Source organism: Erpetoichthys calabaricus, chromosome 1, assembly GCF_900747795.2.
Source record: "Erpetoichthys calabaricus chromosome 1, fErpCal1.3, whole genome shotgun sequence".
In the NCBI taxonomy this organism is placed as follows: Eukaryota; Metazoa; Chordata; class Cladistia; order Polypteriformes; family Polypteridae; genus Erpetoichthys; species Erpetoichthys calabaricus.
Window position 1 is genome coordinate 48,778,391 of NC_041394.2, and position 27,428 is coordinate 48,805,818.

A 27,428-nucleotide genomic window follows, 5' to 3' on the forward strand; every position below is an offset into this window, starting at 1 on the left:
CAAAATTTGAAGTCTTCAGCCTTGGCACTGTGTGAAGCCTAAGTCACTACTCAAATAAATGATATTCTTATTACAGTAAATTAATCACTCGTCCTCTCCCACTGCAAATAGTAAAAGCGTTACACTGGCATTACTGTACAGCTGGGAAACTCCAGACGCACTACATGTAAGCCAGTTCAATGTTCCGCCCATTTTAACTTTGCTGAAGTGCTGTTTGCAACAGACCTGCAACAAAGGATTTAAATAAATAATAATTTTTGGGAAAAACGACAGGTCCACCAGTTTTTCGTCAGACGTTGTTAGCTATCTGATTCATTTTCTGAACGTTGCCAGATGAACGCCCAAATACCTAAATGTGGACAGTTTCCCAAATAATGTAACAAGGATATCCGGTGTGCGCATCCGCACTCGGTCACTCAGTAAAGACACAATTGCGCACAAAACTGGTCCATCTCTGTACAGGACAATACCATTGTGATCGCACCATTGCATAACCACAGCCCTACCCGACATCGCCCCTTCGTGTTGAAGCCACCGATGCGAGGGTGCAGGTGTTCTCTGCCTTCCAGTCCGGGCTACGCCCAGGAGGAACATATCAAACATTCCACGTGCGTTTCGTTTACTGACGTTGTCTGGTTTAAAAATGCCATTCTTCACGGGGCTGTTCACTTCTGCGTGTGAGAGAGGCTGTCAACAGATACCATTTTAGACTGAGCTTGCTTGGAAAAGACGGCGGCATGGTGAGTGATGTTGTTCTTATTTTAATTGTGATAGTTTTTTTTTTTTTGGAAATCTCAGATCAGCAGTATTTTCATATAATTTTTGTTTCATGTTGTGTAAAGTGCATTCTTGCAGCTTCATATTTCTGTAATTGCGGTCTCCACCTTTTCGCCAATCTCTAGTTTAGTATGGAGGTGTAAGAGACCACAGTGAGGATCTCCAAACTAACTGTGAGGGCCTCAGCGTCCGCAGGTTTTCATTTCTCCGATTTTCTTAATTATAGTAAATATATGCCTTTGTAGTTATGGAGCGATTTATTCAGTCTTTATAGCGTTTGTTTTTTGACAATTGTAAGATACCTGTAAGTGTTTAATATGAGGTATTTATCTTAAAATACTTGTAGAGAAAAAAGTGAAGAACTGGTCCATTAACCAAGCTGTTCTATATCTTCAGAAACATCTCTGAAATTTCTGATGTCTCGGGATAAGAACACAGACAAACCGTATGATTAAATTAGTTTGTTTAATTAATAGTAAAGACTTTCTTTTGATTAAGCTGTCTGGGAATACGTTCTTTAGACGCTGGTGCCCAGCAGGAGTTGGGTACAAGTCCCCCTGGACAAGAGGGAGGGTGGTCAGCCATGGCGCAGTTTCAGGGAATGTGTTTTTTTAATTCGAAACCATTCCTTTTTCGAATGGAGCATGCCACGCAATTCGATGATAATGACTTACTACTTTCACTGTTCTGTTGCGTCAAAAAATTCTCACCATTGGGTATTTTAGCAATCATCCCCAGATATATCTTTCTTAATTCCTTTGTACATATTTAAAGAGATACATTATCATAGACCCACACATGTAAATGGTAACATGTTATCTGTTTCATTTGTGCCTCATTACTAACTGGCTACATGGTTTTAAATAAAACAGTACAATATTTGGAACAAGTAATTATATTAAAAAGCAAAAAAAAAAAATAAAGTGATTACAGTATGTTCATAAATGTTAGCAACAAGTGTGTTTTCATATTTCATTAAGGTTAAAACCTGCCAATGCTCCAGTTTTCTCCCACAGTCTTAAAACCTGCAAGTTAGATGGATTGGTAATGCTGGTGTCCCATTTCACCCAATGCTTTATGGGACAAGGTCCAGGTGCCATGCAACCCTGCTCTCTATAAGTGGGTGTGGAAGGCTGGATAAAACCTGCCCTATTAATAATTTTGCAAGGTTCAAATTAAGATGGGATTTCAGAGATTTTTAGCTCCAGAACTCCTGAAATGATGGTTTAATCAGTTGCTAGTTTGCAACCTTAAGTTAAATATTTCAATCAAATGTGTTTTGTCTGTTTGTTTGTATCTGTAGTAGACTGCAATACCATGCAATTTTTGTACACATTTGTATATGGGGGTTAAATAGTCAACTCTTGACAATATCATCATATTCAAGATTCTTTATTTACCTTTTGTACTCCGGGTGAGTAGGGTCACGCTGTATTATATCGTCCCAGTATGTGCTCTGTTGTGGGACAAACAGAATAAGAATATATCTTCTTATATGTATAGTTTATTTCTTTCTAACAGTATTTAAAATAGCAAGCAAATGAAGAACTACACTGATTATATGCTTGAGGTGTATTAGGTTATCCACTTTAAACATTTTTTTCCCCCTACTCTCTTTGACTTAATTTTTCTGAATTCACTGTTTCAGTACAGTGTTGCAGGTATTCAGAGCCTGTCCTGTCCTTGGGTAAGATGCTGATCTATTGCAAGATATCTTGTGCACACAACATTACTCTCTGATTGATAATCTTGAATGAACAGTTTTGTGATATTCAAAGAAACTGGAGTACTTCAGGACGATGTATATGGAGAAGTGCTAAACTGTACACAATAATGCCCTTGAAATGTTTTCTTCCTGCACAAGTTGTATTTAGTGTTTTTCTGTAGTGAACACCTTACAGAGAGGACTGAATATTCCTACAGTGGTGGTACATAATTGCATTAAGTTGCATACTTAATGTTGTACAGCGATATGGTTTGTGTTGGGGGTGTTAACTGGCAGCTCCGTGGTTTGTAGGCCAGGATCTCTGCATTTTGGTCAAAATGCCCACAGAAAAGAGTGAGCTAATATTATGACCCCAATGAAAACCACTGGCAGTAAGGTTAAACTTTCTAAGATGGATGCAAGTCCATTTCATTGGCAATGCATATCCACTACAGACAGAAGAGGGCTTAAGAATTTTTTTGACATAAAAACCTGAAGGTGTTGAGACCAGTCAGAATCTGCCTAAAAAACTATCATAAGTTAAGCAACAGGAGACATGAGTGTGAAGGAGAATTATAAATCTGCAGAGGAATAGGAGAAATAAAGGGTACCTGGGGTGGGCATTGAATAAGGAGTATTTTGAGTATTGGGAGTTTTGAACTCCGAAGTGCTTGTTTTGCTTATAATGTGTCGAACTCCGGGCCTGGAGGGCCGCAGTGACTACAGGTTTTCATTCTAACCCTTTTCCTAATCAGTGAGTAATTTTCACTGCTAATTAATTCATTTTCCCTTCATTTCAATAGCCCTGGTTTTAAGGATTCAGTCCTCTGAATTAATTTGTTTCTTCATTAAATGGCAACCAAATAGAAATGAGATGTGAAACGAGCCAACAGATGACCAGCTAAACTGGGATTTCAAACTCCAACCAATTTCACTCCAAACAGTCTCTTAATGAGAAGCTGATTCTTGCTGTTAATTAAGCCCGTTATTTAATTCAATGGCATGTTGCTGCTCTCATTCTGCCACAGCAGATATTTCCAAATTTGTTGATTTTTCTGTTTTTTCTAAGAACACCGTCAAAATGTTTTGGTGACCTGAGAGACCAACCTTACTGAGACCTTCACCTTGCTTTATTTTCAGATATTGTGTGATGGGCACAGGTGAGCTGGTCATGTGGTGGCTTGCTTGTCTCATTATTGTTTGGCTACTAATTAAGGAAAAAGAGACAACTAAGGGGCCTGAGTCAAGTTAATTAAAACTAAAGCAAAAGAAGTTAATTAGCAGTAAAAACGGCTCACTAAAGAAGAAGATGGTTAGAATGAAAACATGTAGCCACTGTGGCCCTCAAGGACCGGAGTTCAACACCTGTGGCTTATGTTGCAGTTTAAAGAATAGCATGCATCACCTGTTATTTAAGTTTGGTTATTTATCACATATTTCAAATTCTGTTAATGAACTTTGGTATTTATAAAGTCATATGTTATTGTTCTTATTTTCTTCTTTAAAGGCAGAATTTTTGGAGTTGAGTAACTTAGTGTTTCACTGCATATTCTACTGTATGTATAATTTGTATGTGACAAATTGGAATTGATTTGACTTGCAGACCTATTTGTAATTGTTGACCTCTCTTTTGCCCACTCTGAAAAGTTCAATTAAAAATTGTGTTCACACTTGGTTTTCTATAGACCAGTAGTTTTTTTTTGTTTTAGTTTTGTGTTTTCAGCAACAGGTTCTACTACTTTACAGCATATCTAATGACGAGTCCTCTATTGTGCATGTGTCATGATAATGATGAGAGTGATGGGTGTGTTTCTTAAATGTAATTACACAAATGGAGTGGTTGACGTATCCACTAATGAACTGGTTGTTTCAGTACAAGAGTTTTGCCAGTGAATTTAGAACATCAGAACAGTAGTTTCTATCTGTCCCAATGTTCTTGATGAAGAACTATTTTAAAATGCAAGCAAGCATCCACTGTACTAATTCCCTTCATAATTCTGAAAACTTGTATTGCCTCAAAATTTGTTTTTTACTAAAACTGAAAAGATTCAGCTCTTTCAATTTATCCTCGTAGGTCACCCTGCATTCCTATAATTTATTTTTTAAATGAAGAACTCGGGTCTGGATGCAGTATTCCAGATAAACCCATTAAAAGTGAGTTGTGTAGAACACATGCTCCCTTGACATATACTTGGTATAGTTTGCAATTCAGTATCCCATTAACCAGCTTCCGTATCTGTCTAAATGTGGACATGCTTCTCATAATTTTCAAATATTTTCAGACTGTATACACTGTATCCATATCTAATATTTTTACATATGAGCACACTCTAATGCTGTATGTGCAATATACACTCAATATTTAAGCTAAAAATCGTTCATTGACTGCATATCATTTAAAATGGTCATTTGTGAATTTCTTATGTAACAGCTGTCTTTTCATTTGTGTGTGTGTGTGTGTGTGTGTTTTTCCCTCCCTCTGTTTATTCATCCACTGCAGATTTCTCCTCTTCAGTTTCCTAATGCTTCTAAATTATAGACAAAAATGTCCTGCATTATATATATTTTTAAAACCTCCCCACTGCTCCTTCATCATCATACTTAAGTTTGTCTCTTTAAACTTTGCTGCATCTGCTCTGAGTTTGTCTAACATTTTGAGATACTGTAAAGATATTTTTCACTACCTCTTGCTGTTCATGCTAGAATTCCTTCATCAAATCTTCATGAAAAATTGTTTTTGGTTTTACACTTTCCATCAAATACCACTTTTTTTCTGAGTCAGAAGCAGGTTGCCCCTATTCTGTTCTTAACTGTATCTGCTTTAATACCTAGTGCTTGCTCAAGGTCAAGACACCCTGTCGGCAGAGTTAACCTGGGACAGTGACTAAGTTGCATACTTGCTGGAACTATGTGGAAAATAACCCCTGGTAATCTGGGGATTCCATTAATGCTCCATTGTTGGATAATGCTGAAATCCTACTCTGTGTAATACTGTGGAGTAAATTAGCTATGAAAAATAATATTGGTTAGGATATCCATTTAATAAGTACATGAATTAAATCCTATAAACAAAGGCCAAAGCACCTTGTACGTTATCAGAACAAAGCAGTCTTTTTTTCATAATATATAAGAACTTAAATGCTGTGTCTGCCTTGCTAAAATGACTATATGATCATGTAAATATGGTAATTGCCATGAACCAATTTGCCAACCTGTGTCCGCCCAGTGCTACAACTCTACTTGGTTAAAGGCATGGATGGCAGATGCAGGTTGCAGTGAAAATGAACACTGTTGGTAAACTGAATGTTTTTAGAGTTTACTTATTGTCACCAAGGCAAAATTGTAGAATGTCAACACAAACCTCACAATTAATTTGAGGACAAGGCAAAGAGTTGTTCGGCAGGCATGAGTCTGTTACACACTGTGCTAAATCCAAAACACAAACTTGATCAAACTTTTTACCAAGTTGTTACAACCCACATCCTGTCTGAGATGGACCCAGGCAAACAAGATTTTAGTAATGAATACTTGCTCTTGGGACATGGACTGTAACTTATGACAGGAAAGGAGCTTGAACTCATGCTGGAGTGAAAAGCACTAGCTAAATAAAGTAGGGCACATCATTACCCAGAGGATTAAACCTTTGGATCAAGGGCAATCTCTCTCTCTCTCTCCTACTCCATAGTTGCTTCACATGAGAGGCTCCAGGTGGGTGTGTGCCTTGCAGTTTATTACAGTAGATGAGAGGGTTACATAAATATGACTTTGGTGCCTACATGGAATTGAGCCAAGTTCTCACTCTCTAAATCCAACAACTCTTCATATTATGTAGTTTTTTTTTTTTTGTTTTTTTTATTAGAGACTTCAGTGCTTACATGGGTAATCACAGAAACCAGTAAAGGGGTGTGATTGGGTGGAATGCCTGCCTGATCTGAATATCTGAATATAAGCCATGAATGGATTTCTGTGCTAGTCATGGGTTGTCCAAAACTAACACCATGTGAACAGTAGGTTGCTTATAAATGTTCCTGCAGAGTGCCATGGGACAAGGGTCAGTGATCAACTGTAGTCCTGTCATCTGATTTGAGGCTGTATGTTCTAGACCAGGGGTCTCCGACCTTTTTCCCCCTGAGAGCTACTTTTACAAAATGAAAATGGCCGAGAGCTACTCATGTTTTCTAACTTTTATTCTCATAGCTTATTTCAACCCAAACAAACTGAATAAGCTTGTTTTGCCTGAACATTTACAAAATGTTGGTGTCCACAACTCACATTTTTGCATTAAAACATCACAAAATATATTTAGTTCACCTGCAAGTGCATTTTGTATGTCTATATGCATTTTTCTAGTGTATCTCATATTAATGAATTAAAACATGAATGCTGTCAAAACAAAAGAATGCAATTACAAATACACAGATATTACGTATTCATTTGTCATTTTGTTACATGTCACTGTTTCAATTAACAAGAGTGTTCACATATCCAGTTGCATGTGTGATGTGTTTTTTAGTTAGTTAAATATCTGGCACTACATGGAGTCAACAAGAGAGGTGTGTGGTGGAGTTTAGCCACTTAGGTTCACTCTTATGGAGTCATTTAAATGTTCATCTGTCAGTCTTGTTCTGAATTTTTGATTTCATGACATTCATGTCAGAAAAGGCAGACTCACAGAGGTATGTAGACCCAAACAAAGCAGACATTTTCAGAGCTGCTTGGTGAAGATTCTTATAGTTATCTGGCTCTACTAAGCTCCAGAAATGCTGAGAATGCTGTTGAGACTTTAAATGCACATTATTTTGAAGGTTTACTAATATATAAAATGTCTGTCTATATGGCTGTCCGCAAGAGAAATACTTAATGGATTTAGATCGGGGTTTTTTTCCCTATAATTTGCTTGAACATTCTGGTTGATTTTGTGACTTCCCTCATCACACTAAGAATCATGGTTTGCTTGTGGTACCGATTTTATTTGCGTGAATCCCAGAGGCACGCAGCAGACCGAGGAGAGGGGCCTTCCTCACTCACTCACCAGCTTTGGGGCGTGTTCCTTAACTCTGCTTAGCTAGCAAACCAGCGAACAATTGAATTCAACTTTGTTTGATATTTAAAATAAAGTGTTACTTAGGTCTTGATGAGTTTGAGTCCAGATATTCTCTTAAGTGTGTGCCACATTGAAAAGATAGATTGCAATTCAGATTGTGGATCGTGATTTTGTGGTTAAAGGATCGTGATATGATTTTTTGGAAAGATCGCCCACCCCTAATTTGACCGATCAAGTTTTCAAATTTATGTAGGATTCGTTAACCTTTTGGTAAGCTACTTGGGGGGGTTGTGAGTTACCGGTAGCTTGCGAGTGCCGTGTTGGAAACCCCTGTTCTAGGCACTTGGGTGAAGACAGGTGCTGACCTATTGACCTATAATATAATTGCCACTTGTTGTCAAACTGGCCCATGTGGATTAAGTACTCTGACAGAGCTGGAAGATTTAAACTGGTAGGTTCAACTCTCCCCTCTCATGAGGCATAGGAGAAGCTCTTCCAGAGATGAACAGTAGAGCCTGAAAGGACTGTGCTCATGACCTCCGTATTGGAAGCAGCAGTAGGAAAAAAGCAGAATAGTGGTCTAACTGTCTGTCCTTTTACAGAAATATGATGAGGTCATGGGAGTTTATACATTCTGTAAAACGTTCGTGGCAGTATTCTTGGTGGTATATTTTGTAAGCCTATTTTATGTAATCACAAAATAGGCTTTTGGAGCGTCTGGTGTGTGCTACTTGGTCCCTTTATTTGCAAACTAAAAATTTTGTTTTCATATCCTTGGTATTAAATCAACACTGTTCACTGTGGGCATTTGACTCCACCAAGTGTACATCTTCATGGTCAAGATAACTGGGCATAGTTAAGGTTTGGAGGGTATCCAGTATAAGAACCCAAGGGTTGCATTTGTAGTGTCCAATTGACCTCAAACTGTGATCACTGGTTTACACTAGAATAGTTTGTAGTGGCATGATATTTTTTAGATGAGGTCATGAGTAACATGTTTTCTGCTGTAAAGGTGTGACTAGCTGGCCCAGGTGAAGGAGTTCAGCCATGTCAGGGTCTTGCACATGATTAAGGTTAAAGGCAAACCTGATCTTGGCCATTGAATCATTGTCGTTACAGCTGATTTTATGAACATTCTACTGGTCTGTAGAGCCATGTTTATAGACAAAGCACTTGATTTTCCAGTTGGTCTACATCCCATGCTCTTCTACACATTACAAGCTCTATGTGGTTAATGAAAGAATGAGATCACAATTAAAGGCAGCATGTTGCTGCAAAGTTTGGTTTTTTTGGGGTCCATTCATACAATTTGACCTTGGAATAGAACTGCTGCCTCTCCAGACTGCATGTACATGGTTTACCATGAGATTTAAAAGAACCCAACATAACCTGTTAGTCAAATTGTGTTGGCTCAATTCATGTATGAAAGTGACCAATTTTAATGTTTTAAAAATAGATATTCAGTGTTTTCCAGCAACTTCCAACCCACAAAATGGCCTCTTTAAAGCTGACAGATTGTTTTCGAAAGGTTTTATTTCGGTGTGTTAAGTCTTAATTTGCCAGCACAACCTAGCACTTGCATTATATCACATTTACATTAATAAATTAAAAAAAAAAGCACCTGAAAAAGTCCCTAAGCTTTTCTGATGTTTCCTGTCTTGGAAATCATCTTTACCTACAGTATTTAATTCCATTTACAGCTGCATTTTAATACAGTTCTTCAGTAACTCAGTTTTGTATATAAATACTTAATTTGTACCCTGTAGATATAAAGCATTCAGCTCATTGACTAATTCTCTAATTTTAATGAATAACAGATTCTATGATAAAATTTATTTTTCTGCAATTTTAAGCACTTGAAACAAAAATGTGTGGATTTAACAGAACTTTTTGTCCCCAGGTGGAATTTGGCAAGCTTAAAAAAAATCCACAGGTTGCTTCCCTATTTTTGTTTTTTAATATAAACTTAAGAGTTTATCTTACATAACACACAAAGCTGCATTTTAAAAAACAATCTTGTGTTTCATTTGAAGTATGAAAAATAATAACACATCACAATTGTTAGGCCTGGTGTTTAGGCGTTTACTCATAGATGAACTAAATGCTGAGCATCTCCTGTTTCATATTATAAGTGAATGATATACTTTGGTTAACTCTAGTGTGGCTGTTTGACTGTGATTTATATTAACATTGCAAATTATTGAAAAATAGTTTCCTTCTGGTAAAAGCTGCCAATCCCCTTGACCAAGTGTCCTTTACTAAATTTTTTATTCATTCTGTGTGTTTTCTTTTCACCATGACTGCTTTAACAGGAAATATTAATTTTGAGAAATGGTCAACTACTTGGTGGTTTGCTGTACTGTTTATTTATTTCTTCCTTAATTTTCAGTCACTGGGTACCTGCAGTAGCATTGATGTTTATGTAGAAAGTAATTGGTTATCAGGCACATATTGTAGCATTAGAACATGTTTGAAATGATGTGATGTAGTCGCTAAATGAGCACAGGCTTTTGTATCTATAGTGCAAAGTAACAGTTTTGTGAGATGCATTATGCATGGAATTTTCAAAATATCATTCTTGATCGGGTGCCAACTCCAATCCTGGAAGGCCAAGGTTTCATTTTAACAATTTTCTAAATTTGCGACCAGTTTATGCTGCTATTTAACGTCATTTAATTGATTTGCTATTTAAGACTATTGCTGTTTAAGAAAATTGTATGCTGCCATTGTTGTAGCTGACATGAAAACTGGTGGTCTCTTGACTAGCCTTTAGAGAAAATGGGTAAGGAAGTGAATTTACAGCTCTAAACATCTTCGACAAAATTTAGTTAAGCTTTTGATGTCTTTTTTTTTTTTTTTTTTTTTTTTTTTTTAAACTCCAGACTTATGTTTCTCCATGGGGGAAAAACATATTTATTTTCGGTATCCAGGTGTTACTTTTCCACACATCCTGTCCTGAAGGTATTTTTCTTTCTGTTCATTCCTTTGTGTATGGAATGTAATTTTAAACCCCTTCATTAGATTTTTGAAATGGAATTTGTCTTGAAACAAAACTGTTTATCTCCAGGGTAAGGTTTTGTACTATGTGAGCCAACATTAATTGATACTGTAAGTATATTGTAGTGTCCTGTAATAGTATCCAGCAGCACATGTCTGTATATAATTGGATTAAGTGAGCTTGACAATGGATAACTATCATCATTGGCTTCTGTATTTGATTTAGAGGCTAAAAGTAAAATCCATATTTTTTTTTTGTGCCAAATAGGTTTAAACATTTAGCCTGATTCCCCTGAGCCTTCTTTATAGCTTATTGTTTAAAGTATAAGCTAAAAGATTTTTGCCATTTTACTTTATTGTTGTATGAAGATTTTTACACAAATTTCCTCTTTCTTCTCACACTGTTCCACTCTATTCCATTTTGGCCGTTGAACAACAGCGGTCGGATCCTAATTTGGGATCCTTTGGGTTCGTCGTGTGGTGGGTGCTGGAACGTACTGTATCAGTGCATGCTCCCAATCAATCTCTCACTCTCTACTCCCCTCTATGTCAGAGCTGGCCAGAGGCATAAGCAAACTAAGCGACTGCTTAGGGCACCTGAAGCCACCAGAGGGCCTCCAAGAGCGCTTGAAATGTCCAAAACGCAATTTTTTTTTTTATTATTATTATTATTATTATTGGAATTACAAGGTTCTAACTTGCAAAACATGAAAAGAAGCAACAGTAAATTTCAAGGAATACAAATGGTTTATTCATAAATTGTTACAAAACACAAATTGGTGTTTGCATGTATTAGATGCTTTCTACAGTTTTACTGGTCTGGTTGTTACCAGCCTGAAGAAAATTAATAATTATTTTACCATTCTCATGACAGTATCTTTCCAAGTCCAAATAAGAACAAAGTCCTTCATTTTCTAATTTGAGCTGAAAAAATATTCCAATGCATCATGTCATCTTTCATGGCGACTCTGCCGAGCCATTTTCAACAAATTGTTAGTCTCTCCGAAAAACGACTTCAATCAGAAATCTAACTACAACACAGGTTGGCTACTTCTCCGGTTTGTCAGGATTACAGGGCACCAATCAAGTTATTAAAACAAGGAAATAGTTTGGAGGGCACAGAACGCTATTCCCCTATTTCTGTTGGGTGCAATTTACCCGGAATATACAGGAAAATCGCTGCATTTTAAAGTATATGTAATTATGCATGGTGTCAGACATAAAGTGTGATGTATAAATCTTGACATGTTGTATTCTGGCATGGCTCTGTGTCGCTCGGATTTAACGTACGAGATTAATCTGAAATCTCTTTAATTATACAATATGTTATGGCCCAGTAGTGAAGCAGTGTGGCCACATGACAAAGAAATGGGGTAAAAATGACAGAACTTTATAATCTTAAGGGAGCAAATTAATGTTTTGTGATCTATTATGTCTACAGTAATCACACAAAAACAGTGTTAAGGTGCTGTGAACTGGTGTAACAAATCGTGTGCATGAACGTGCATTGTAAAGGACATTATATTAGATGCGATCAGTCCAACTAATATCAGGTTACAGTTTCTCTGCGTTAAAAAGCTGCAAAAAAAAGTTATGTGACAGAAAAGAACAGTAGTTTTGTACTTTTCACATGTTGAAAATTTTTTAACAAAAAACAATGTGTTTAACATGTTTAGAGTAAATGAGTGGCCTGCTGGTTTATTTGGTTACTTTTCAGCACACTAGATTAAGTGTACAACTTATCACAGTACTGTATCTCTTTGTATAGAAATTTTCATTCTAGCCTTTAGGTCCAGACACAGACATTCCAATTTTTTACTCTATTCTAACTCCCCTCTATAACTGAGCCAAGCAATCAGTAATACTGAACAGCTAGTTCAGGTGTGCTGAGAGTTGGAATTAAACAAAAAGTTGAACTGTCTAGGGGAGCCTGAGGACTGGGTTAGGAAACCTTCACTTTGAATATTAAAGTGCACATTAACACGAGACCACTTTGAGTTTAATACCTTTTAAGATTAAAAACCACAGAATGGTGAAAACATGCCAGGTTGACATTGATATAATGTAAGCAACAAAAATAACTAATAAAAGTGGTAATGGGTGTGTGAAATTAATAGTAGATTTTCGAATGATCAAGCATTGACAATAGTAGTTTTAACAACGGCAAAGCGGAGGGGGACTCCCAAATCTTGTTTTGCTTAGGGCCGCATAAAGGCTTGGGCCGGCCCTGCTCTATGTCATTGTAGCTATCCATTGTAGTTGCTCTGTTTCATTTAAAATGAGTACTCTTCAGGTAGCCGAGTTATATCCTTCAGTGAACGTGCTAAATAAAATTGTGCAGTCATTCTGCATAGAAATTTGCTGCACAAGATGCTTTCTTTCCTTTTTAAACTGTGGGGACTGTCACCGTTTATTAGTAAAATACAACTTCTTGCAAAAAATTCCATGGCCAAGTTATCTTGGATCACGCCATTCTTTGTGGTTTGGACAGAAGGTGTCTTGTGTGGTGTTTTTTAAAATGGAGGTTTAGGAAATTTCAAATACATTAGGTGATCTTCTATTATGACAGACATCAGATTAATGGTTTAATGGTTGCTAAGCACCTTCGTGTGTTATAGGCTGTGTTTAATAAATTAAAGATAACAACAAGCAATCGGTAGGAAAATTTTTCTTGTGATTTGCTGCAATAATATTTCACTGGTATATAATGGGTGTTGAGCATTGGAAGTGATATAGGAAAATGTTAATCAGTAAAATTTTAACAAATATACAGTGCCTTTTGAATGGTATTCAGTCCCTTGGACTTTTTATTATTGTCCATCCATCCATCCATCCATCCATCCATCCATCCTCTTCCACTTATCCGAGGTCGGGTCGCGGGGGCAGCAGCTTGAGCAGAGATACCCAGACTTCCCTCTCCCCGGCCACTTCTTCTAGCTCTTCCGGGAGAATCCCGAGGCGTTCCCTGGTCAGCCGGGAGACATAGTCCCACCAGCGTGTCCTGGGTCTTCCCCGGGGCCTCCTCCCGGTTGGACGTGCCCGGAACACCTCACCAGGGAGGCGTCCAGGAGGCATCCTGATCAGATGCCCAAGCCACCTCATCTGACTCCTCTTGATGCGGAGGAGCAGCGGCTCTACTCTGAGCCCCTCCCGGATGACTGAGCTTCTTTTTATTATTGTATAACATTGAAATTTTTTTTTTTTGACCTTGAATGGTCTTTTTCTGTTTGTCATTGTCAAAATGAAAACAGATCTACGCAAGTGGTCTACAAATATAAAATGCAAAATAAATTGCTGCTTTAGTATTCATTCCTTTCCAGACAGTATTTAGTAGATGCACTTCTGGCAGCCTTGAGGCTGTGTGCACTGGTCTCTGTCAGCTTTACTCATCTGGACACTGCCATTTGTCCCATTCTTCTTTTCAGAACTGTTCAAGCTCTGTCAGGTGTCATAGGAATTGTGAGTGAACAGCTTTTATACACGAACACATGCCAGAATGACTTAAAAACAAAAAAAAAAACCTGCAGTTACTGTCACAGTGCAACATTATGCAGGTGCACTGCTGTTTGTATAAAGGAGCCCCAGTAGTGTTTCTTTACACACTGCTCAATAATTTGTTGGCTGAAAGTACTCAGTGTGTCAGGGATGGGATGTGCAGCATTGTTCATAATGGCATTCTGTTTTACTTTTATTCTCTCCTTTGCTACTACCTCCAAGGGGTCCAGAGTGAATCTCATAACTCCGCCTTCCTTTTTAATTAGCTTGTTGATTTTATTGTGCCTCTTTTGAATGATGTTACCAGTCCAGAACACCACAGTTATAGATAATCCCACTGACCATCAGTGGGAAGGATGTCACTTCCCACATTAAAGGAACACAGTCTCCTAAGAAAAAGGAGCCTGTTTTTCACTTTTATATTGTTCCTCAGTGTTAAAAGACCATTCCATACAGTCATTGATGTGGACCCCAGGTACTTGTAGACGTGGACCACCACTACATCCACTCTTTGAATAGTGAACAGACATAGAGGCTCTTTGGTGTGGAGAAAGCAAAACCAAGGAACTAGTTATTGACTTCTGTTTAGTTGCAGACAATTGTTTCTGGACCAAGAAATGTAGTTTTCCACCTGACTTCTGTGTCTCATCCCCCTTATCAGTTCACTCCATAAGTGCGGAGTCAGATGAGAATTTCTTCAATTGACATGCCCTGATGTTATATTTTATAGTCTGAGGTGTACAGAGTGAAGACAAAAGGAGACAGGATTGTTACTTGTGGTGCTGCAGTGTTGCTCAAATCAATATCAGAAACAAAGTCGATGAGTCTCGCAAACTATGGTCTGTTTGACAGATATTCCATTATTTAGGATACCATAGTCCACCTACAGTACATATCCGAGTTTACCCCTTAATGGGGATGGCTGAATGGTAATGAAGGCACTGAAGAAATTGAACATAATCCTCACAGTGTGACAGTTTTGTCCAGGTGAGAATATGTCTTGTGGAGCAAATGGATAATTACATCCTCCACTCCAGTTTTTGTCCAATAGGCAAATTGCAGTGGCGAACCACAAGAGGGCTTATATAACCCAGGACCAGCCTCTTACATCTGATATCATTAAGTCCTTTAAGTGCCATAGTATGAAGAGCTTTGTAAGGGTAATTGTCATGCTGGAAAGCAATCTTCTCTGAAGGTGCAAGTTTCTTGCCGACTGCATCAGGGTTTCCTCCAGGATTTCCCTATATTTTGCTGCATTCATTTCCCTGTCTTCTCTCACAAGCTTTCCAGGGCCTGCTAGCAAAGAATCATCCCAACAGCATTGTAAGACAAACAGACAGACATCAATATTTGCAATGCTTGTAACACTCTTAATAAACACATTGGAATACAACCTCTGTGCCTTCTCTGATAAAGTGACCAATCACCCAGTGACACCCCAGGAATGTTTTCGTGAGGTACTATCTATTTACTATATATATCTATGACAAATGACCATAACTCATTGATGAGTAAAATTGATGGCCATCCTTTTTTGAATTAAAGTAAAGTTTTGCCCTTTTGTGCACCGAAGAAACCAATGGCAAGATATTGGTTTCTTCCCTTAGAAACTCTTGCACACCCCATATCCAGATTTTTCCCATCAAGCTTACTGCTCAGCCCGGCTGTAATTTCTGCTCAGTTCAGCAGGGATCCATAGTTTAGGCATAGCCATAAAAAATACTAGACCAGTTCCTTCTCCAAAGGTGCTGAACTGGAAAAATGGTAGACCATCTGTAAAAGGAGCTGGACAAAGGGTGCCATTAGTCCAAACCTTGCTAAGATAGCAAGAACAGGGCGGAGTGGTGGCTCTGAGGCTAAGGATCTGCGCTGGTATCCCGAAGGTTGGCGGTTCGAATCCCCGTCACTGCCAAAAGAGATCCTACTCTGCTGGGCCCTTGAGCAAGGCCCTTAACCTTCAATTGCTCCAGGGGCGCTGTACAATGGCTAACCCTGCGCTCTGACCCCAAGGGGTATGCGAAAACTAACAAATTCCTAATACAAGAAATTGTATAAGGCGAAATAAAGAACAAAAAAAAAAAAAAAAGAAAACCTTAGCTGAGAAAGACAGACTGTATGTAGAGCCCTTAAATGAAGGAAAACCGCACTGAAGATCCCACCATGTGTCTCGAGAAAGCCAACCAGGAAATGAACAAAGCATAACATACACCAGACCATAAGTATACCTACTTTGATTTTGTGAATTAATTGTAACTAATTAGACGGGATAAAGCCAGCTAATGTATTATGGTAATGGTGTCACTGTAAATGCAAAGTAATAACCTCATGAAGGATATGTTTTTAGCTGTTAGAAGTTTCCTCCTAAATCTAGTAAGAAAATGCAGAGTTGCATCTCGCACACAGGCACATACAGAAACTATGTGGGAGGGGTACGGGGGGGTATAGTAAGCCATTGTGGACTAGCTGTGTGCAAATCAATGGCATGGTGCAGGCACAATAAGCTTAATAAATTGCAAATGAACTTCTCCATATTGACAACAGGAACTTAATGATCGGAATTCATAAATTATGTGAATTAAATAGGAAAGAAAAAATCTATCATAAGCCAATAGAAAGAATTCAAGTTATTTACCTTTTTGTATAGAAGAGAAATTTCAACTAAGCTGTCCTAGTTTTGTTTCGTTGTACTTAATCTATACAAAATATACTTGCATACTGTAAACCCATCTTCAATTATCCTTATGTTATAAATAAATTTTATTTATAGCAACAAGCATGTTTGGGTTATTTGTTGAAAGTAAATCTATTGCTAAATCTGAACTACAACAGAGAAAGTGAAAGCGTTTCATGTAAACTTTCTCTGGTTTATGAACATCATTCACAAATAGTACAGATGGCATATCTGGTGTTCTGGAGTTACCAAAGGCAAAACTGATTATTAGTTAACTGAGTGAACAAATCATACAACCTTTTTCCAACGGCCTGATGTATTGATATGTGTGTTGTGTTTTTTTTTTTTTTTTTTTTGATAATGTAAAGATTTTTGCTTAAAACAAATCTGGCATTTACTCTGATATCCAAAAAGCTCAAATTTGGTCTAATCAGACCATAGAAACTTTTTTCAGCTGACTTCAATGTCTCCCGTGTGCCTTCTGGCAAACTCCAGCTGAGATGCTTTTTGTTAAATGGGAGACAAACAGAAAAAGTTTGGGTAGGTGCTGGAAGAGGTGTTGTCGAGGTTGTCAGGGGGCGCTTATCCTGTAAAAATGTTGTCCTTCAGATGAAATGTCAAACCGTGGTCATTAAAAGATCCCTGAGCATCCTTTGTAAAGTGTAGCATGTATCCCAATGTTTTGGCTAAATTGCCCACCATGGTCTAGTCAAAAATTCCCCCCTAATCCTCCCCCGGTTGGCTATCTCTCACGCCTTCACCACCTGATAGCTATTGTGTGGTGAGCATATTGGTGCAGAATGGCTGTGATCACATCATCCAGGTGGGTGCTGCACATTTAGTGGTGGTTGAAGTAGCTCTCCACTCACTATGTAAAGTGCTTTTGAGTAGTGAGAAAAGAACATTATAGAACTTATTACATATAAATTTCTCAATATAGTGGGTTCTTTAAATGTACATAATACCATAGTTTTCCTGGAAATATGCAATATTATGTGTACTATTGTTGGCAATATGACATACTGTAAGTTGTAATTCACAAAATGATCTTAATGAATGATGGACACTTAAGTTTTTTTTTTGTTTATTTTTAATTGCAAAACAGTGTTAAGTGGTGACAATAAATTATTCCCATGTAAGTGTGCATAAATATCCCCTGAAATGGACAATATTTCTTCCTTATGCCCACTGCTGCCAGGATATGTTCTGGCTTCTTGCCTATCCCACCACAGAAGCTGTGGGTTTTAAAAATAAATAGATGTTTGTAGGAAAAATTAAAGTGTGTTCTTCCTCCACCCCCTTTGTGACTGCTATTGGGAGTTTGCCTTTAGCACCTGTCACGGTTCTTCACCTTTTGCAGCCCAATAATGGAGAGAATGTAAAAGGGGCATAACAATCTGAGTTTAATTTGTTTAGCCTACACAGCTATTATCCCTGTTGTTCACAAATTCTGTGAATTAAATAATTAGTATCTATGCTACCAGCATTAGAAATGAATGGATTATATGGTTATGCAAGTTCACAAATCTGACTGGCATGGTGGTGAAGTTGTTGGTGTAGCTGCTTCACTGCTGTAGAATGTTTGGTTGGTGGGGATTTTTGTCTGGAATTTCATAGTTTCTGCCCACTTCAAAAATACTTGTATATTACAATAGTTGGCAACAATAAGCCCATTCCATTTGAGTGGAGTTGTGGGTGTGAAAGTGCCCCCTGAAGAACTAGTATCGTTTCTTATGTTGATGGGATAGACTGTGGCCCTCTGTATTGAGTAGATTTGATAAAGGATAGATGTTGGAAAGTTCATTAGGGTTGATTACCAAAGTTGGTTACATTCCTAGCTTGATAGCACACTGTACAGTCATATGAAAAAGTTTGGGAACTCCTCTCAGCCTGCATAATAATTTAATTTCAACAAAAAAGATAACAGTGGTATGTCTTTCATTTCCTAGGAACATCTGAGTACTGGGGTGTTTTATGAACAAAGATTTTTAGTGAAGCAGTATTTAGTTGTATGAAATTAAATCAAATGTGAAAAACTGGCTGTGAAAAATGTGGGTCCCCTTGTAATTTTGCTGATTTGACTGCATGTCACTGCTCAATGCCGATTACTTACAACACCAAATTGGTTGGATTAGCTCGTTAAGCCTTAAACTTCATAGACAGGTGTGTCCAAACATTAGAAAAGGTATTTAAGGTGATCAATTTGCAAGTTGTGCTTCCCTTTGACTCTCCTCTGAAGAGTGACAGCAAGGGATCCTCAAAGCAACTCTCAAAAGATCTGAAAACAAAGATTGTTCAGTATCATGGTTTAGGGGAAGGCTACAAAAAGCCATCTCAGAAGTTTAAACTGTCAGTTTCAACTGTAAGGAATGCAATCAGGAAATGGAAGGCCACAGGCACAGTTGCTGTTAAACCCAGGTCTGGCAGGCCAAGAAAAATATAGGAGCGGCATATGTGCAGGATTATGAGAATGGTTACAGACAACCCACCGATCACCTCCACAGACCTGCAAGAACATCTTGCTGCAGATGGTGTATCTGTTCATCGTTCTACAATTCAGCGCAATTTGCACAAAGAACCTCTGTATGGCAGGGTGATGAGAAAGAAGCCCTTTCTGCACTCGCGCCACAAATAGTCACTTGTTGTATGCAAATGCTCATTTGGACAAGCCAGATTCATTTTGGAACAAAGTGCTTTGGACTAATGAGACAAAAATTTGTTATTATTTGTTATTTGGTCATAACAAAAAGTGTTTTGCATGGCGGAAGAACAACACCGCATTCCAAGAAAAACACCTGCTATTATGTCAAATTTGGTGGAGGTTCCATCATGCTGTGGAGCTAGTTCAGGGACTGGGACCCTTGTTAAAGTCGAGGGTCAGATGAATTCAACCCAATATCAACAAATTCTTCAGGATAATATTCAAGCATCAGTCACAAAGCTAAAGTTACGCAGGGGTTGGATATTCCAGCAAGACAATGACTCAAAACACAGTTCAAAATCTACAAAGGCATTCATGCAGAGGGAGAAGTACAATGTTCTGGAATAGCCGTCACAGTCCCCTGACTTGAATATCGTCAAATCTATGGGATGATTTGAAGCAGGCAGCTTGCTTGGCAGCCATCAAATTTAACTGAACTGGAGAGAGTTTGTATGGAAGAATGGTCAAAAATACCTCCATCCAGAATCCAGACACTCGTCAAAGGCTATAGGAGGCGTCTAGAGGCTGTTATATTTGCAAAAGGAGGCTTAACTAAGTATTGATGTAATATCTCTGTTGGGGTGCCCAAATTTATGCACCTGTCTAATTCTGTTATGATACATATTGCATGTTTTCTGTTAATCCAATAAACCTAATGTCACTGCTGAAATACTACTGTTTCCATAAGGCATGTCATATATTAAAAGGAAGTTGCTGCTTTGAAAGATCAGCCAATGATAAACAAAAATCCAAGGAATTAAGAGGGGTTCCCAAACTTTTTCATATGACTGTATATATAACTTGAAACATTTTCTCATTTGCTCTCTGGATGTATTGCAGTGTCGACTGTTAATTGTTAGACCATATAATATTGTAGAGTATTCAAAAGAGGGTGGAAAGCTAATTGGCTTGTTGCTCCAAAAAGAGCATGGACCCGCAAAGGTGTGTTTTTATTTTTTCCCTAGGAAAGCTACTACCTACAGGTTTCTTTTTGATTTATATTTTCTTTACTATTCCAGTATTGTATGTATAAGTCTGTTAGTTCCTAGAGCCTGTATTTGTTGGAGAGTATTGTATAAAAAGAAACTGAATGAACTTTTGGATAAAGCTACCAATAAAACTCTTTTCTGTAGATTGTTCAGTGGATAGGTTTTGCTCAGACTGAAATTCTAATCCTATGCCTGTACAACAGAAAACTGTCGCCATCTTGTGTTGATTAGTTTACTAACTGTAGTTGGGAAAGATGCCATGATAAACAAGAATGTTTGAAATGGTTTTATTTTAGTCAATGGGAAAACCCAGATCAGCTTACCAGGTGTCATCCTGTTTAAGACAGTACCTTATATTTGATCAATCGTCTAGCGCTGAAGTAGAAATCCAAAGTTTCTGCATAATTCAAGTACACACAGTAATTATGTTGATTATATCATAACTATGCTGTATGCACCCTGTAACTGACTGGCATTCCATCAAGGGTTGTAAAGTGCTGTGTCTGGTCTAGTGCTGCTGTGGTAGGCTTTGGTTGCCATAACCCTAAATTGATTTAAACATGTGCATAGCCTCATGTGAGGTCTGACCAATTAACAACCAGTTCTATTTCATGCAGAATTGCACAGGTAACAAACATTTCACATTTGTGAATATTTTTTTTTCATTTTTTTGTTCTTTCTTAGTAATTTTTGAATGTATTTTTATATTTGTTATAGTTTGAAATCTAGGTCCAATTACATAATAATTTTTTTTTTCATCTTTGAATTTTAGATGTTTTTGGCCTGGACTTTGGTCTTTTCATTTTTGGGCATTTCTCACTCAGAATTGTGTATAGCAGGACAAAGTCAGATGGTGGTGACAGAAGGTAAGATTATCATCTTATTTGTCTATTGTACTCTGTGTGGTCCTCCTGATTGTACAAAATAGTGTAGTAAACTGATTTGAAAATGTATTCATCTCCCTAAAGCTCTTTTATTAACACATCATAAAAGTTAAGGTATTCACCAACTTCATATTTTAGTGCAAGGCTAAATTAGCACTCATGCAATGCAGGCATGATATTTTTGTTGATTGACCCCTGTTGTCTGGGAAATTAGCAGATAACAGCATATAATTATCCAGTGAGTATTCAAAGAGAGCAAACAATTAGTATTGTCTTAGTTTAGTTCTAAATGGTTATACTACTGTATATCCAGCTTTCAATTAATCTCTACAGATGAAAATTTTTGGATGTATTTGGGCCATCGGCAGATTTGTAGAAACTCCATGACTGCAAAATAACCCTGCCAGAGCTTATTGCAGACTGTCACTTCACTATTTTCAAAGGCCAAGCATTGCATTTTTGTCGTGTTGAAAAAAAGAAACCATTCTTATATGTATGAATTGGAATACAACTCCTGCCTGTTCAACTTTTTTTTTAACTCGCTGATGTTAGAGCAGTAATCTCAACAAGCATAAATTACTAGATGAGAGGTGATGGGCACAAGGAGACAATAAGGTGAAAATGTGTTTTCCTATGTGTAGAGCATAAAGATTGTGTGGATTCGATTCATAAGATTTCAGATCCTTTTTTTTTTTTTTTCCCAAACTTATTTGTTGAAGCTGGGCTAGGCTTAGGCACTACAGACCCTTAGAATGTGAAAAATCATGATCAATCTTCAGGGCGCTCTATGAAACTTACAAATATTCTTTAGAGTATTTTGTTTTTTCTTTTTTTTTTCTCCCCCTTAGATGGGAGGTATGTGATTCCAACCTATTGCACAGACCCATTTGATGAAACTATTTACCAATCGGGAACAAAATGGAGAACTTCAAACTGCATGGACTGTTACTGTGAAATGGGTGGTTTTGAGTGCTGTCAAACAAAGTGAGTTCCTTTTAGGTTCAGATTCCATTTCTTTTTATTCAATGTCCCGGAGATAAAAGGATGTTTGATAAAATAAGTGTTGACTTCGTTTATTTTTACCCTAAAATTGAACTTTTCTTTTTTTTCTCTGATATTCACATTATTTGTAAGAGTTTAATGAATGTATGCATTTTGGACACTGAATCCATAAGAAACATACTTTGGCCAAAACAGCATTAGCCAAACAATGTGTAACTTCATGTTTACCTACCCTGTTGTTTGGTAAATACTAGTACAACCATTTAAAGATAACAGCACAATATAACTTATAGAAGCTGTGAAATGAATAGACTTGACACACGCAAAAAGGTTTGGGGCAGCCACCTATATATTGTCCCTGGCTGCAAAAGGGTTTTGACACAGCACTTGTGTGCATGGTTTTGAGTCCTGAACTGAACTGAATAGTTGAGGAAAGATGGTGGCTTTATAAGCCGAAAGGTGGAAGTGACGTCAATCTGGGCTGATGTTGAATCAGGCAGGTTTTCCCATATTTGGCCTGCAGAGATAACAGAGGTAGGTTTAGTGCACCCCACCACCCTGTGGCCTGGCAGGTAATTACCTCCATTTGGTCCACTCGGCTCACTCCTAGTCGCACGTGTGTGATACGGCCCCCCACCTCAGCCCAGACCGATCGGGTCGGGCATACCTGGCCTTGAGGTTGTGGCTTCGGGAAAGGGCATCAGTATTGGCCTGCAGTACACCTCGATGATTAATAACCGAAAACTTGTAAGGCTGTAGGTCCAAAAACCACCTCGTGACACACGGATTTGAATCCCTGCTTAACGCCATCCACTGTAAAGGTGCATGGTCAGTCACCAGGGTGAACTCGCGTCCCAAGAGGTAGTACCTCAGCTGAGTAATCGCCAAAGTTTCCCGCTCCACTGCCGCATACCTGGTCTCCCGGTCCACTGAGCTCACTCCTTATCGCACGTGTGTGACAAAGCAAGTACTTTTACATAGAGTAGTAAGGAAGCATCTAAAATTTAAAAAATGCTTTCATAATACTAAGGTAACATTTAATTGAAATTATATGTGTGCAAAGTTATCACAGCTTCTACAGTACTGTTGACTACTATCCAGAGAAATGTTTTTCTGAAAGCTCATTGTACTATGATATCTAAGCAGTTTGCACAAAGGACATTATATGAATACAGATTAATGAAGCAATCAATGATGGCAAAATATTTTAAGTTGGTGGTTTTTAATGTTTTACTGATAAGAACACTTTTATTGACATGACATACTAAAATAATTTGAGGTACAATGCAGGCCAGCTGAGAAGAGAGCAAAGCCTGTGAAAAGAAGAAAAATATAAAAAAAAAAAAAACACCTGTGTTAATGTCTGCACTGTATGGATGTCTAAAAATTTAAAAATGGTAACCTACTTTGATACAGTGATATATCTGTAATGAATATAAACAATAACATGCTTAATTAAAAATAGAGCCCTACATTATCAAAGCTGATTTCAAATTGCACAGCTTCTCGTTGGACCAGATATCAAACTTTACGACTGCAGTTGCCGATCTAGCCTCTTGAGCATGTCGGTTTACATGACTAGAAATCGCCATGTACGTCAAATTTAGATGACTATGTAATTACTTTCCAGTACAATTTCACATTTCTAAAGGATCATGATCTTGCCCCTTTTTCAGTCAATTATGTGCTGCGTAACTGAGTCTGTGCCTATGTGATGGCTTTAGAAATATAAAATATATATATAATGTATATTGTGATAAACCCCAACACGATCACAAAAACACAGTCCTTGATCAAAATAAACGAAGGTTTTATTTTTAAAGTATCTCAAAGTATCACGAAAACTGGTCTTTCTCTCTCCACACTATATTTTCTCACCACTGCCCTGCCCTCCTCCAGTCGAGTGTTGCCTCTCTACCACCCAGCTCCGACTCGCCTGAGTAAGGGAGTGCAGTCCCTTTTATTATAGACCCAGGAGTACTTCTGGTACCAGGGTTAGGGTTGCCCGATAGAAGAACTTCTGGGTCACACGGAAGTCCATTATTTGAGCAGGGAGCTTGTTTCCCTGGAACATCCTCTTGTGGCACCCCGTGACCCCAGCAGGGCTGCTCTGCCAGACTACATTTCCCAGCATCCCCTGCTGGCTTCCCACTGGGTGGGGATATCTGAGACTGCTGCCATCTAGTGTGCTGGGGGAATAACAGTTCCCTAGCGACCTCTCTGCTTCTATAGGGGTTGTCCGTACATTTTTTCCTTCCAGGTCTGCTTCCTTTCCTGACCGGGATGTCCGTCCAGCCCGTGTGGCATCTACAATATATAAACCCTACAACACAAGAAGATGAACATCTATTATTCCACATAAAGATAATCCATTGTAAAATGGAAATGCTGGTGGGGGCATCTTGGTGATTTTTAAACTTTAATCAGCAAGTATGTCATTTTAAATCCTTTGTCCAGCAATGGTGTTCATTATTGCTGTCAAACTAAGCAGTTTGATTACAGAATGAATTTCAATAATGGTTTAGCAGAATTTTAAGCATGACGTGTTATCCTGTCAGAATTCATTCATTACACCATTTGGGACTACTCCATATTATTCAAATGCAAACACCACCCTTTAAAAGCTTCTCCAGTTAGATTTGTTTGTTAGTGTAAGCTTTATCTCCTGATACTGCATCTAGTTTTCCCTATTGACAGAGAGATGATTTTAACAAATGCTATAAAAGCTTGAGGGGTAAAATATGTGCAGAACAAGAAACCTCTGTTTCTCCTTAGCTGTAGGGTCACATGGAGATGTAGTCTGTTTTGGCAGTATCAGAAGCAAGATAGCAAAGTAGTACACCAGTCCATGGCAGACAAATTCAGGCATGTCCCCACACCTACTGAAACTGAGCAAATTTAGAAACGTTACTTAATCAGATATACACAACTTTGGGGCATGATAGGTAAACTGGAATACTCGCAGAAAGTGTGTAGAATATGTAAACTTCATGCAAGTGGGAATTGGCTGGCAATCAAACCCATGACTCTAGAACTATGGGGTGTCAGGTCATCCTTATGGGATGAAAAGCATGGTTGAATTTATTTGAAAGTCTCTACTTTATCTTGATTTAATTCACCCATAGCAAGATTAGCCTCTGCAGTCTTGCAGAAATAAATTCCCTGCACAGAGTATTTTTGGGTCCAGTTCCTTGCTGGACTCTTTAGCACTCTGCTGTAGCTAGTTGTAGCATTTCAGTTCACCTCTTTTCCTTTTAATTCTGTGTTCAGGAGAAACAAGATGTCCTTTGCTTGAAAAGAACCACACTGTTGGTGTTGGCTTTTTTCAGTTAACAAAAAAATAACCCAGTTATGTACTCTGAATCAGGTAAGAGATTAACTGCGTATTGTCTTGCAAATAAATATATCAAGAAGTTGTTAAATTTCACCAAAAAAACTTGTTAGACGCCATATCCCTAATAATGGTTAGTTTCCCTACGAGTTATCAATTTAAATGTTTCATTAAACAAAGTCATACCCTGAAAATATAATAAATTAACTGAATAATATCTGTATGAATTTATTTCAGGATTGATGTGCCACAGAATATCCCTGATGACTGCATTATGGAATTTGACCAGAATGAATGTAAATATTGGATTTTTAAAATGGATAATCGAAGCACACCCTGCTAAGCTGCTGTTTTTACTTCTTACAACTTCATCATCCCTTAGACCTACCTATACGTTCTGTTCTTCTCTTATAAAGTGATTTTGTAAACTTCAGAAACTTGCCTCATCTAAAGAAATGCGTATCGTTGTTGTTTACAAAGAGTGTTTGATTTGGGGAAATGTATAAGGGTGGAAGAGAGGAATTGCCAAAAATACTATTCAGAGGTTATTTTCTAGTTGAATATTTAACTCTTAGATTTAATTTTATATTGTTTAATATTTGTACATTTAGTTAACATTCTTGGCACCTATTTTAAGATATTTGTGTGCAGATGCTCATCCAACATGGATTTGACTAGGTTTAGCTGCAGTTCTGAAGGTTTGGTGGCTTTAAAAAGAAGCACAAATCCAATCTGCCTTTTTTGCCATTTGTATTATTACTGTTCTGAGGAGACATGCAAGTATGAATTTCATTGTACTGTGTACACATAACAAACTTGAACAATAAAGAGGCAAAGACAGAGGAAAATTACTCAGGCTTTTAATTTCTGCAGAGAATACATTTCTGTGCAATCCCAGATTTATTTTAGACAGACACATTGATCCTGGGCAAGCTGGAAGCCCCTATTCCTCATATCCAGTACACTTTGGCTTCTAGCACAGTCTTCACTGCCTTATTAACTCCTATCTCTTATGAAAATGGCCATTCAATGAGTCCATTCATTCACCACATGGGTCGAGTACATGTGGAGAATCTTAAGTATAAGGTGTGGCCATCTTTGAAATGTATATTGGTTGGGTAATTTTACTAAATGTGAAGTCTTTGTGTGAGAGAGAGAGGTTGGGAAGACTACTGTTAATTTCATCAAATGCAGCTTGAATGGCAGAATATCCATGTATCATAACTGCCTATATGATGCAGTATCCTGTGATCAGATAATTTCCTGCATGCTGACATCACACCTTTATTTAGCTTCAATGTACAGTGCCATTTCTTACCACTTCATTCATGATGATAAGTTATTCCTACACAGAGGACTATTTGAAATGGAAAAAGATGTTCAGATGTTTTGTCAAAGACAACTCAATGCATGTAAAAGAGGTCCAGACCTCTGATTACAAAATGACATAAAGGAGGATAGGGTTGTTTTGTGTGTGCTGGGAAGGTGGCAGTGGTACAGAGTGATTAGCTGTTAATTTTCTTGGCAGAAACCTGGGAACCCTCATCAGTCAAATTAACCTCACAGTTGTTTGTTTGTTTGTTTTTTTTATGTTGAAAATGAATGCTAACATTGTCAGTTTTGTATGAGTGTTCAGATGAATATGTTTCTGTAGAAGAAAATTTCTGTTCAACATGGTTTTTAATAAACATTTTTAAATGTCTTTTTTTTTTTTTTTTTTTGTACCCATCACAACCTGTTTTGTTCAGTGAACTAAAACTAATTTTTAAACTCCACAAAACAAGTATTCTGTGAAGAGTGAGCACAATAAGGAGCAAGTCTCTAAATAAAAA

At 37.8% G+C, this 27,428-nt stretch overlaps 1 protein-coding gene across 1 annotated transcript; it reads left to right on the forward strand.

Annotated features, from left to right (window-relative positions):
* Positions 1–433: 433 nt before the first annotated feature.
* Positions 434–26,447, forward strand: LOC114649577 (small serum protein 1-like). Its single transcript, XM_051924344.1, has 4 exons — positions 434–740; positions 21,152–21,245; positions 22,112–22,247; positions 25,834–26,447. Exons 1-4 carry the CDS (start codon positions 738–740, stop codon positions 25,937–25,939), a joined length of 339 nt encoding a protein of 112 aa, XP_051780304.1. The 5' UTR covers positions 434–737; the 3' UTR covers positions 25,940–26,447.
* The last annotated feature ends 981 nt before the right edge of the window (positions 26,448–27,428 follow it).

Excerpts from the sequence above, each read along its gene's own strand:
- LOC114649577 (XM_051924344.1), top strand. Across the intron at positions 21,246-22,111 it reads TCAGATGGTGGTGACAGAAG|ATGGGAGGTATGTGATTCCA; the intron begins GTAAGATTATCA and ends TCTCCCCCTTAG. Across the intron at positions 22,248-25,833 it reads TTTGAGTGCTGTCAAACAAA|GATTGATGTGCCACAGAATA; the intron begins GTGAGTTCCTTT and ends AATTTATTTCAG.